Source organism: Copadichromis virginalis, linkage group LG14, assembly GCF_057382275.1.
Source record: "Copadichromis virginalis isolate Kocher_CV1m ecotype Utaka linkage group LG14, C_Virginalis_male_GT1.1, whole genome shotgun sequence".
NCBI lineage: Eukaryota > Metazoa > Chordata > Actinopteri > Cichliformes > Cichlidae > Copadichromis > Copadichromis virginalis.
In genome coordinates, this window is record NC_140631.1 from 26,990,593 (window position 1) to 27,003,809 (window position 13,217).

The 13,217-nt window shown below is 47.8% G+C and overlaps 1 protein-coding gene across 1 annotated transcript; it reads left to right on the forward strand.

Moving 5' to 3' along the window:
• The first annotated feature begins 142 nt into the window (after window positions 1–142).
• On the forward strand, window positions 143–10,828 carry znf296 (zinc finger protein 296). The gene is made up of 3 exons (XM_085430214.1): window positions 143–381; window positions 2,582–2,959; window positions 7,476–10,828. Exons 1-3 carry the CDS (start codon window positions 330–332, stop codon window positions 9,263–9,265), a joined length of 2,220 nt encoding a protein of 739 aa, XP_085286340.1. The 5' UTR covers window positions 143–329; the 3' UTR covers window positions 9,266–10,828.
• Window positions 10,829–13,217: the final 2,389 nt, after the last annotated feature.

Below are 13,217 nucleotides of genomic sequence, written 5' to 3' on the forward strand. Positions count from 1 at the left end.
AGAAAAACCGCGAGAGGTGCTCGGGGAAGAAAAGGGTTTAAAAAGTGACAGAAGTCCGTGTCTGCCGAGCCTGTTACCCGGGGAGGGCGGGGTCAGGGTCGGCGGGGCGGGCGGTGCCTCCTCTCGCCCATGCCCCCTCTTGCCCTCCGCTCGCTGCGGGGAGAGAAGCGTGAACTTGAACGCTGCCTTCACTGCGCGCTGCGAGTCCGGGCAGAGGCCACACACCACAGTCTCATCAGCTCGGGCTTCGGACAGTAACTCGGAGCAGGAGAAGCCGGACGGGGTCCGGTTCGGTTTGGGACCCAGAAAGGTGCCAGACGCTCGACGCGATGTCCAGGCGCAAACTTGGAAGCAGACCGCAGCACCTGAGTGCGATTCAAGGTAAGCCCGGAGGGAGAGCAGCGGTAGCGGACGGATGTGATGTTATCGAGGTGAAACGAAAACAAAAATCGAAGTCCCTACTTCTTATTCTTTTTTTCTCCTTTTTATTGGGCTTATCGGCAGTTTTGCGCGCGTGGTGTGTCGATGCGCGCTGGCACCGGTTATCGCACATTAAATGATGGACTTTTCCCCCCTCCTCATCTCACAGACTTAAAACTATATTTGTGTTTAGACCGATCTGAAGCCAAAGCTGATATTTAATCCCGTGTGCAGCCTAACAGGCAAATATTTAAATAAGAACTCCTAATGTTGGCGTTGTGTTTGTCCTGATGTGCATTGTTGGTGCAGCAGTTTCCACAGAAGAAGGACCGGTTTACTGGCACGCTGCTGTCAGCGGCTACAGGTCCGAACACGATGATTAATATTTTCAGGTTTGAAGATGATCAAGTTTCTCGCTCGGTCTCTGTCTACTTTTGAGAAGACATCACCTGCTGAAAGTCCCTCCAATAAAAGAGAGAGACTAGTCCTGCTTCAAACTATGCAGGAGTTTCTTTTAATTAAATGATAGGTTTAAATAAAGCATGTTAAATGAGGGTGGTAATTTAATCCCGATCAGATTAATCAAACATTAAAGTTTATTAAAGGAAAATGGGGGGAAAAAAACGTGATAACTGAAAGGAAATGGGGACAGAAACTTAAATACCATTTGTTTTTTACAGTTCTCTACTGGAGACCAGTCGTGCATGTCTGTTGTGACCACAGGCCTTGACTCAACCCTGCGTGTGTGTGTGAGTGTGAGAGAGAGAGTGTGTGTGTAACCGCGCCTTGCAAGTCTGCACAAACAGCGCAGGCCTGAAACAGGAAAGGTGACATTTTTGAGTAACAACTGGCGAGATCCGACTTCAGACTGTACTGTCTGTACCTGTCCTGTGTGCTAGCCAGCTCAGCCTGGGCAGGTGGATCCAGTCCAGTCATCAAGGTGTGCCCACGCTGTGTTGAGCAATACACCGCTGACCCCCCCTCCTCTCTCCCCCCTTCTCCTCGTCTCCAAAGAGCTCTGTCTGGTCTGAGCTGTGGGACTAAATGAAGAAATACCCAGAGTTTACAGATGGCTCTTCAGAGGTTTGGGTCTGACTTGTTTGCCACTGCTTGCAAACTGCACTTGCGTTTCAAAGTGCTAACCACATAAGATTTGTGAGAGTTGAAGTTGAATCAGATGAGCTGTCCTGTACATGTTTGCGAACTTTAAAAAAGAAAAAGAAAAGAAAAACACAAGGGCCGCAGCTCTTATCTCAAACACCTTCTGCCACTTTTTTCTTTTATTGCAATCCACTTCCTGTTGAGAAACTCTCGCTGCCTGTGGCTGGTAGGGCAACGTTTTATTTTGAGTGAAAGGTGAAAGGCTTTGCCTTCGCCGCTTTTTTAATTCACTGCTCCGGCGTGTCAGCACTCAGTCAGTGGCAGTCCTGTTAACAGGAGGTTGAAGTTTCTGCTGAGATGGACAGATGGTGCTCCTCTCTCGCTCGCTCTCTCTGCAGCCTCAGCGAGCAGATCTGTTTTGCGTTGGTTAAAGGAAGTGGTCAGTATTGGCTGAGCAGATTGGCCTCATTGCTTGAGAGTTTACAACTGAAACTAGCACTTTCAATCACCACGCCTGCTTGTTGTTCCATTGAGGTCAACTGTACATTGTAAGTAGGCTAATTTATGAGAGCGAGGTCAGAAACTTGTCAGCAAGTCCAAATGAATGAAGTGCTCTCTGATTATATCAACCACCCAGCTGCTTTTGATGCAAAATACAGGTACATCTTCCTTTCTCTCTTTATATAGATGTGTGTGTATATAGGCAACTCGCTTACAGACTCTAGGGGCATAAATTGGTCATGTGTATGGAACATAAAAATAAATGCACATTAAAGAAACGCTTCAGAGAAAGCTGGTTGCTGTGGATGTTTTATAGACACTTTAAGCTCCCTGCACTTGATAAGAAAGAGGAATTGCACAGTTACACTTGCATAGGAAAAAAAACTGAGTGAAATGCTCTCAGGAAGCAGACACTGATTGATATTTAACCCCAAAGATCTTCATTTAACTCTCCGACAAGAAAACGAGACGACCTGAGAAGCCGTGACTCTTTTACATGTGGCTTCTTGTTTTAATTGATCTCTCTCTCTCTTTGTCTGTCTGTTATCTCCTGCCTCAGATGCCACCGATATGCCTGATGAAACCGGCTCATCAGGCGACCACCACCCACCCCTTCCTCCCCCTCTTCCCCCAAATCTTCTTCCTCCGCAGGTCCGGGCTCCTGACCAGGGTCGCGACCTTCTAACCTGCGGCCAGTGCTGTCAGGCATTCCCCCTCGCCCACATCCTGGCCTTCATTCAGCACAAACAGGGTGGCTGCACCGCCCGAAATCTCGCCTCCAACGCCGCGCCACCCTCGCCCGCCGGCCGAGCGCGGCAGCATGTTGCCAGCGCCGAGCTGGGCCCCGGCTTCATCGAGCTCAGGAGAGGGGCAGCCAGGGAGCCAGTCTGGGGGGAGGAGCCCGGCGTGAAGGTGAAGGCGGAGCACAGCAAAGCAGGTGAGCTCTTGGAAGAAGCAGAAGATGATGGCAGGTTGCTAATTAGTGACTCTGGGGGGGTTTTGTTGGTTTTTTTTTTGTTGTTTTTTTTTCTTTTTGTTCTTTCAACCGCCGCCTCTTCATTTAACAACCGTTCCTCCTCCCTCCCGAGTCCAGCTCATTAACTAGCCGTTGCCATTAGCAGACCTGAGTTAGTGACGCGCAGGCTAATTGTGTGGAAAGGATAGGCGTCAGGAACATTCGGAGGGCACTCAGGGTCCCCGAGGGCTCCACGCTGAGCACCTGAGCTCCTTCGCATCTCCCTGACTGTCAGTCTCTGAGGTGGAGTGGCCAGGTAAACATGTTTCTCCCTCCCTGTCATTCCCTGCACCCTGGACCTCAGAGACTGAATCCACATCTCCAAACCCCCCTCCACCCACCCCCCCAAAAAACATGAACACACACACAGAGGAGCGTGTCTCAGTATTCAGTGTGTTTTCCAGAGGGCGGCTGAAAGGCTCCTGTGTTAAACGGTCAGAGGATGCGAGGCAGGCAGATCGTGCTGGTTTCCTCGCTGTCATGACACTCTAACCGAGGACATTGCATCATGTGCGGCTCCTCTGCCATCTCCCGCTGTTCTGCCCCAGGCCGAGCCACCTGAGCTCCAGGGAATCTCCCTCTTCCTCCTCCTGCTTTTTCTTCATCTCACTCGTCTTTCTCCCTCGTCTTCTCCTTTATTTCCAGAGTCCTAACCCATCCCTCTCCTCTTCTTTCAATGGCACCAATTTTCTCTCCTCCTGCCTTACTTCCTGCTTTCCCTACTGCTGACTAAATGATCTTGATCTAATATTGTGTCTTTTTTAGGGTGGAGCCCATTAAACTCAATCAGAAATTCTTTATTTTCTTTCATAATTTAACTGAGATCCTTTTTGAAGAAGGGCTCTTCGTGTCCAGGTTTAAAATAAACAACCAAAGAAAAAAGAAAAAGAAACGTGAAGGCCACGTTGTAGCTCTCGAAAACGGACAGAGCGTCTCGCTGCAGACGCGTGTAAGGTGTGAGTGCCCCCTTTGCACATTTTGAAACTCTCTCTGCCACAAGTTAGCAGTTCCTTCCTTTGTGTAACGCTCAAGGGACGGCTGCACGCACCATTTCCGTTTGTCCACAACCCCTCTTGTTTTGTTTCTTCTGTTTCAGTGTGCTCACCTCTCTTGCTCTGCCTCTCACTCTGAGGCACAGAAACACACCGGTTTAGTAATTTGGTGGCCTGCAGGATTATACAACAAACCTAACACGTGCATGAGGCGGAAGTGGAGAGCACGACAACATGTGAAAAATGCAAAAGAAGAAAAGCTTAGATTAGATTTTTTAATTTTTTTTTAAATTCAAGAATCTAGGTTGCTGCTTGTTTGGACATAAAAACAAAGTCTGAGCTGAAATGTGCAGAGTGTGGCTTTAATTGGGCGTCCGGCTGGCCCTGAAAAGTTCTAGTTGATGTTTTGGTTTTACTCGAGCGACGAGCTGTTTTTCTTTTTTTATTTGTGGTAGAGAAATTGAACATCTGACAAGATGACTGAAAGCGAAAGAGCAGTTATCCCACAACAGACAGGTCCTCCATTTATTTTCCTGCATTCAAGAGCGGAGGGAAGGGGGTAGAGCAGGATGGATTACTGAAGAGCCGCGTGCATCTGTCTCATTCCTTTTTATTTATTCTCCTTGTTTGTTTTTTTTTCCTCCTCATCACCCACCCCCTCCCACCAACATCCCCCCCCCCCCCCCCCCCATCTTCAACACACTTTCGCTTTGCCCTCTTTCAATTTCTCGCACCCCCCTCTCCTCTCTTCTTCCTCTCTTTTCTCCTCCCTCCTCCTCCCGAGGGAAAAGAGATTCTGCCTGCTGCTCGTTAGTGCTCCCAGCCAATCTGCATTTTTAATTAGTAGTTATTGCTTCTGCTTAATATTCAAGTGCTACCCTGGGCCAAATGGGAATCCTTACAGGGGAGAAAAAAAAAAGAGCGAGGAGTGAGCGGGGAGAGAGAGCGAAGGAAAGAGAAACCGGCTGGGTATTGTGTTTCACTCCAGGACCCCGAGACAAAAGCCCCACCACCACCCCACCACCCCCCCTCAGGGAAAGATTTGGAGGGTACTGGGGGGCGGCGGGGTGAGGAGAGCCGGGGTTGGAGGATGGGTCTCAGCTCCAATCCGAAGGGGTGACATATTTTTGTGGCATCTCTCAGCCCCCCGTACTACATTATAATCTTTTTATCTCATTTTCTTTTTATCTCCTGAGCCCTGACCTACCTATCTCCCTCCCCTTCTTCTTCTTCCTTTTTTTTTCCTGCTCCAGCTCCTCACCCTATTTTTAAAAGAAGTATCACAACTTCTCCTGGGTTTCTCCTCAGGCTAGGTTAAAGGACTCGAACACCGCAGCTCCTGTCGTCTCCAGACAGAGGGGATGGCGAAGGGGGGGGAGAAACAGTTGCTCTCTTTTTCATCTTCACCCCCCCCACCCCCTCTCCCCCTCCAGTAAAATACAGAAGGATTTAACTTGAGGAAACATGAAAGAGGCTTATACCAGAGTCGGCTTTGAACCTCTCCAAAAAAAGAGAAAGAGAGGAGAGAAAAAAATAGTTTTTTTTTCCCGCAATTTGGGAATCTTCTCTCCAATTTTGATTTATGCAGAAAGGCCTCATTTGTCAAGCAGGCTGAGTCAGAGCCTGATTTACATAAAGCGTTCGTTTTCTGCGTTCTGCTAATTAGCAATTTGCAGCTTAATTGGAGAGTGGCTCTCGGTGAGGAGACAAAGCTATCCACATATAAAAATATCTCCAGATGTACTCTGTGACACAGCTCGCCTCGCTGTTGGACTTCCAGTTTCCGGATCCTGATTTCTCTTTCTTCAGGTCGCACTTTTGCCTCCCTCAGTTCTTCCTTTCCTTAGTTGGGCCTTAGGTCTTCTCATCACCTTTAATGCATTTAAACTGCAGCAGTCTGTCTGTACTACTCTTCTTATAGTCTTATACTGTTCAGTTTAATCGCTTCAAAGCATCTTTAAAAGCAGCCAGGACATTAAAACCAATGAGAAGTTAAAGCTTTACTGGGAAAAGAAAACTTGAGTCCTGGTACTTGTGTGGGCGTCAATTTGACATCTAAAGGAGGCTCAGGAGGTAAAGCAGGTCATCTACTAATCGGAAAGTTGGTGGTTTGATCCCTGCCTACTCCAGTCTTCATGCCCTGAGTCAACCCAGAGTTGTTCCCAATCAGTTCATCGGAGTTGGATGTTGGACAGAAAGCACTACTTGTATTAATGAATGAGAAATGTATAAAGTGTTTTGAGCGTACAATTAGAGTAGAAAAGCACTAGCACTCCCTGATGGCAGAAGCCTCTCCCTCCCACACACAAAGATCTGTAATTGTTCAGGAGCACAACATCCTCAGTCCGATCAAGTATCCCTAGGACGTGCCAGAACAAGCCCAATCCACCCCAAGCCACAACCCACAGGGTGCAGAAATACCACCTGCTCATGCCCAGTGGGTCACATGATATCAGGCGAGTGGTTTTCATGTTGTGGCTAGTGGCTAGCCATAGCCTATCAAGCGGAAAGATCCCTGGTTTGATCCCGGGAGGAGACAAAAATCTCTTCGGTGTTGTGTCACAAAGTGTAAAAAAAATCTGTTGCACCAAACATGCAGAGCTGCTCGCTGTCGAGACCTTCGTGTGAAAAAGGGAGCGGCCGAAAGTAGCTTTGGTTTTAATGTTGTGGGTTATCAGTGGCTTTTTATGTTTAACCCTCTGAGGTCTGAGTCATCTTCCGTGATGACCCTAACCCTCTGAATATGTTATCTTTCACTCTTTTAAAAAAGTTGCTCTGCAAAATTTTAAGTCCAGTAGCCCAAAGTCTTTGAAACTTTTTCCAGCTGTCAAAATGAGTTTTTTAAATTTACTTATTTAAAGCAGCAATGAGCCAGTAAACAATCAGGAACTAAAGATATATTTCACTGAGAAGGTGGTGGAGACCAAAAGTAGAGCTCGAAGGACAGACACACATGTGCAGGACATGCACGTATCCGAAATGTTGTTCCCCCACACGTGGGTGTGCACCTGGAATAAAATATAATTAATACATTTTTAACCAAGAACAGAAAGCTATAAGAAAATGAGATACAGATATGAAAGTAAATAAGGTTTTAAGTGTAAATATGAAAGTCAAAATACAATTATTGATGCCTGTGTATAAATTTATGGGGTGTTAATAAAGATCCTTATTGCATTATTGCAGAGAAGGTGTCTGTGTATCTGCTGGATGTGTGAAGTGTTTGTGGACACTAAAGCAGTGGTTTTCAAACTGACCTTGGATCCATTTCTGCTGTTAATGATTGACCTGACTGAATTGAATGATTGATCTTTTGAGAACCGCCTCTTCAGGTGGCTGCATGTTTGTCCTGTCCCGCAGTGGGTGCTGGACACTTTTAGCTGTACTCTTAGTTAGCGTCCTTTATCAAAACCACTAACTCACTTCTGTTTGGTCTGTGTTTGCAGTGCCAGAGGAGCCCTTGTATTTCATCTGCCAGCAGTGTGAGGCCGTCTTCCAGTCCGCGTGGTTGCTCTTACAGCACGCTCAGCACACGCACTCCTTCAGCATCTACCAGGAGGATGAGGGCGACGCTGTCATGGAAGGAGGAGGACGTAGGGATCTTAAAGACCACAAAAGTGCTGCAGCCATTTTGGACCCACGACACCTGACCCAAGCGCTCGCTTCAGCCTTCCAACCCTCCGTCCCACGTCTTGGCCGTTCCCGTCAGTCCCACGGCCCCCTCTCCTCCTCGTCACCTGCCTCCTCCTCCTCTTCCTCCTCCAGGAACCTGCAGACTTTGAACTTTTCCGTGCGGCTCAGGGAGCTTGCCGAGGTGAATAACAACACAACAAGTGGCTCCCCCGGAGGCCTGGTGCTGTCGCCCTCTTCTTCTCCACCGGCAGCTTCTCCTTTTCCTCAGACAAGCGCCCTCCAGGCCGACTTCCACTGTGAGCTGTGTGACCAGAACTTCCAGTCCCTCCGCGCCCTCTCCGCCCACCGCCGGACTCACGCCTGCGAGCGGCCTTATCACTGTGGTGTGTGCGGCCAGGCGTTCGCCCAGAGTGGCCAGCTGGCTCGTCATATAAGGAGTCATCACCGGGAGGCCGGAGGAGGAGGAAGTGGATATGAGTCTGTGGAGATGGTCGAGGAGGAAGGAGGGAGGCAGGGGCCAAGAGGCAGGCTTCAGATTCAGCCAGCGGGAATCATGGGGAAGGGAGACCTGATGGCCCACATCCCCTCCGAGCTGGACTTGACCTTCCCCAAACACCCATCCTTGGCTTCAGGTCTAGTGCTGCTGCCCTCTCAGGTCAGACCACCAGAGAGGGAGCTGCTGAGGCTCTACCAGACCACCAGAGAGGGAGGTGAGGAGGAGACGGAGGTACATGCAGAGGCTCCACACACCTCGCCTTGCGCCAGCCCCTCTGAAGGCTCGCTGGAGAGCGGAGAGACGGGCGGCAGCGGCGAGAGCGGCATCGCCAGCGGAAACTGCACTCCAAAACGTCCTGAGGTGAGCGACAAGGTGCGAGGTGTGGGAGAGTGGGAGAACGAAAGAACGAAAGAGATCATCGAGAAGGAGTGGAGCTCGGCCAAAGTCAGCGAGGCAGTGCAGGAGTGGCAGAGGGACAATGAGCGGAGGACCGTGACGGGAAGCGTGAGCACAGCAGGCAGCGGCGGCGCGTCCGCTGGAGCGCCAGGGAAGAAGAAGAAGGACGAGGCCTGCGAGTTCTGCGGCAAACAGTTCAGGAACAGCAGCAACCTGACCGTGCACCGCCGCAGCCACACCGGCGAGCGGCCCTACCGCTGCGGCCTGTGCAACTACGCCTGCGCACAGAGCTCAAAGCTGACGCGCCACATGAAGACCCACGGAGCCCAGGGCGCAAAGGCGTCCTTCTTGTGCCAGCTGTGCGCGGTGCCCTTCACCGTCTATGCAACACTGGAGAAACACCTGAAGAAGGTTCACGGCCTGAGTCACGCCAGCGTGGGAGCATATGCGCAGGCCAGCGCCGCAGATACTCTGGCTGCAATAAAAGCAGGGGGAAAAGCTGCAGCGGTGGTGAAAATGGAGGAGGACGAAGCCGGATTGGATCAGATAGAGATGGAGAACAGAATGCAGAGTAACATGTCCAGCACCATGGAGGTGGAGGAAAGGCAAAGCCAAGAGTACATGGAGAGCAGCAGGAGTCCAGCCATAGCGAACGACCTCCCGCCTGAGAGCAGCACGGAGGCCCCTTTAGCTTTGACTCCTGCACCCTGAGAGTCTCTCAAATAAAAACAACAAAAAAAGCACTGTATAGAATTTAACCCCCCATTTAGTAAAACAAAAAGAAACTGAGTTAAAGTGCAGTTTAAAGAAGCTGCAGGTGTGTGCGTCTGTGTATAGAAAGCCGCCCCCAGAAGACGTTGTTCACGATTATGTGCGCAGCTGCCAGTTGAAACTAAGTGCCTACAGTTCTTTTAGACCACAGAGAAAAACAAGGCCATGACATTCAGCAGGGAGATTACCATAGCTCTCGAACAGGAAGTGAACTGCCACAGTCCACACCGACACAGGAAACTGATCACCATGTTGCAGTGCAGGATGCAAAAGACATGTGATTTATGTCTCTGGTGACCCGCTGGACAGGTGGAGGCAGATCTTAACTGCCACGCGGTGCAGAAAACGGTTTATGTTGAATTTAAAAAGAAAAGGGAAAAAGCCTGACAATAGAGCAACTTTAATATATTTTCAGATGGAGAGAGGTCATATTGTGCCGCATAGCCATTGCTGGTTTTCTTATGAGAAGACCTTTTAAAGGCTAAAGCGGTTTGAACAGACACAGAGGGGGGAAATGAATCCAAACACTGCCCGCCTGCAGTTTCTCAGACTCCTCTTTTTAAAGGCGCTTGCTTGTCACAACACTTGTCACTTAACGTAATGTTTACAAGGCTCGCGGGGCCTAAAGCAAGGTTGTGCTCCTGACTTTGTCACAGTGTGTGTGTGGATGACTATCTGTTCTGTTTTTGTTTGTTTTGGGTTTTTTAAATATAAATATAAATGTGAAATTAAGAGAATTTAAAGTCTACTGATGTTTTCCTTTCATTTTTTTCTATGCATTTAAAAAATTTTTTTGAAAAAACACAAGAAAAACAGCAATTTTACCTACATGTGAAACGGGTGTGTATTATTTTTGTTTTCTCTCAGTGACGGTTGTGATGGTAATATCTGTCTTTCATTGTTTACATCTGTAAATTACTGGACTGGTTGAAGCTCGTGCATGCTTTGCAGTAACTTGAATTTCTTTTCTTGCTTTCCTGTGTCTCAGTTCTTCCTAATTTATGGACGCCGCATGTTTCGCCAGGTTTGGAGGGCTTGCACGAGTGAGTTGTATGTACATTTTTGGGCGTTTTTTTTTGTTTGTGTGTACATATCGCAGACTCTGCTTGAAGCCTCCATCCTGGGATCAGGTCAGAGCCTTCAGGCAGATTGCCCCCACCCTTTTTTTTTCCCCCTCTCGTGACTACTGTGATGACTTTGTCTGATGTCTGCTGCATTCAGGTCAAAATAAACTGTTGTGTTTTCTAAAAGTGGATTATGAAAGAGTGCAGTGTAACTGTTCAGGGATTTATTTTTATGTATGTATATATACATATATATATATACTGACTTTATTGCTATTGCTTGCTGTTAATATTATCTCCCTACATTGTTTGCTTTTTTTTCTAGGTTATCGTGAAGCTTTCGCCGCTCCTGCTGTCTTTGTAAACTTGATGCCATTTTGTAATTGACCTTGTCAGTTGTCACAAGGAGCCTCAATAAAGTGTGAGGTGAAATATTTTACATTTTCGAGATTTTCTTCCCTCCTCGTCTGTCTTTCTGTTCTCTTAGTTCATTTCTTTTTTTTCTTTTTTTCTCCCATGAATATTTTGTTTCCTGTTCTGGGACAACAAAGCTTCTGAAACTATTTTTAAGTGTCCTTTCTCACCAGGATGTTGTCTTAGTCAGTGCGGGTCGTTCCTCTGAGGACCACAGTCAGCGCTGAGTTATTAATTTTTAATGTGAGTGTTTGGATAAGGGACCCTCAGTCCTTGTTTACATCCTTGTGATGTTACTCGCTTTGTCTGGAAACACTGTAATGTAATTCTGCCAGTTAGGAGGGGGAGTGCACTAGTTACTGTGTGTGTGTGCGTGAGTGTGTTTGAGTTGGTGTCAGTCACTCCACAGATTGTGCGATGGGTGCAGCAAGCTGTGATGGGACACGGGTGGCCAGGATTTCTCAGGATACAAAATTGGAGGGGGAGGCGGGTGCCTGGTGGCAGTTTGGTTATTGTTTGTGGGCATGTTAGGAGGCAGAGCAGGATGGGTGGGGAGTGTCAAGGGGTTGGGATAATTGCTGACTCCATTTTAAGGGCATAAAAACCTCTGCACCAGCATCTCTGGCCTTAACCCCACCACCCCCACCCCCACTAATGAAAATGAAGTTCTATGATCCCTCTAGCTCATTAACAGCAGGTCTTTTAATGAGCTTTCAACAAGGTGGGGGCTGGGAAGATGAAGAGGAGGAGTGGGGCTTGATTTGGGGGGGGGGGGTTATTGCACCAGATGCACACACGCCCACTATTACCAATTACCATTGTGTTATGGTGAATAAGGAGGAAGTGAAGACAGAAGCCTCTTTGGATCCGGATGAGTCAGTTTGTCCGTTTCTCTCCACAGAGACGAAGGGGGAAAAACATGAAAGAGGACAGTACAGGTGACAGGTAAGATCTCTCAGGTAAACTCTGCTCTGCGAGGCTGTTGGGTGCTGCGGCGGGCGCCATTTGGTGCTCGTATGATCCCAATTATGTAAGGCGATACAGAGCAGAAGACTGCATAGCAAGTGGATATGTGCCCTTTGTCTTCCAGCAGTCCACACCTATCCACACAGGTCAGCGTCAGTCCCCAGACCAGCCAATCACAGTGCTTGAAGAAGTCATCATGGCTCCCACTCTGTGTGTGTCTGTGTGTGTCTGTGTGTGTGTGTTCTGACCAGTGGGTGCCCCTGGGCGGTAGTAATGTGGACTTTGAGATCTAATCGTTGTCTCAGCTCAGAAAGGGAAAGCTTTTGTTTGAGTGGAAGTTAAAAGAGGACGCTGTGGGACAGACGCAAGCAACCAGCAGAGTCACAGGGGAAGTTAATACGCTGCACACACACTCACACACACTCTCACACACATCTGCTGTCTAAAAACAGGAAGATTTATTGACATAATGAGAAGATATCTGAGATTTTTAGAATAGTTTTGCTCTCTGTATTGATACTGTGTTACTGTTAAAACAGTTTTCTGGATATTTTCGGCAGTTTGTGGTCAACAAGCAAAGCTGCTGAACACACCCGTTTGCTTGTTTGGGGCCCCTGAGGTCTGAGCCCGGCTGATAGAAATACTGATAGGTTTGGTTATTTGAAGTTTCAGCTGAGATGTCATAAACATCTAGTAGCTTGTTTCTAAAAATACACCATGACATGAAATATAGTCACTGAATCATTGATGAGAGGGGAAATATTTTCATCGTGTGGGTTGTAGAAGTAACGTGCAGGAGTGTCCGTGCAACTTTAATACATTTAGATCTCCGTGTTGATTTTATAGAGTTTAGGCTGTTTTGGAAAAGCTGACAGTTGAATGTCTTCTGCAGAGAATCGACAGATTTTTAAATTCAAGGTCCTCAAATTCAAGGGGGGGGAACAAAGAAGGGAACAGGGATCAGTCCAGAACGTCAGGCTCATAGTCACGGATGCAAATATAAATTAGCCACAGACCAGCGGATCCAGGAGATTTTACAAAACAGAATATTTAACAGACCCTTCTTATTCCTCAACTTCATGGGTCATTGTGGACTTCTGGATGTGAAGCTGTGCTCTCTGGCAGCAACCACAGATTCAGATTAAACTTAAGATGATTAGCTCTGAAAATTCAAGCACAAAGGGAACGTATGAGCTGTAGGTCTGCTTTGCCATGGGGCAGGCCTGCAGCCATGAGAGGCTTTCACTTATGTATGAGAAAGATTGTGCTTTATTATGTAAAAAGCCAATTAACTGTGAGTTTTTAATTACATTTCTTATGGTATACTGTGTGAAGCTTCCAATCATCTCTGCAGTCCTTGCTCTGTTGTCTTCTTCCTTCTCAGAATAGCTGAAGAGGAGGAGGAGGAGGAGGAGGCGGCAGGAGCTCAGGATTAAATGATCAGCAGG

Bases quoted from the DNA above. Each gene is read 5' to 3' on its own strand.
- znf296 (XM_085430214.1), top strand. From the start codon at position 330: ATGTCCAGGCGCAAACTTGGAAGCAGACCGCAGCACCTGAGTGCGATT. The intron at 382-2,581 runs GTAAGCCCGGAG...CTCCTGCCTCAG, and splicing joins GCACCTGAGTGCGATTCAAG to ATGCCACCGATATGCCTGAT. The intron at 2,960-7,475 runs GTGAGCTCTTGG...CTGTGTTTGCAG, and splicing joins GGCGGAGCACAGCAAAGCAG to TGCCAGAGGAGCCCTTGTAT.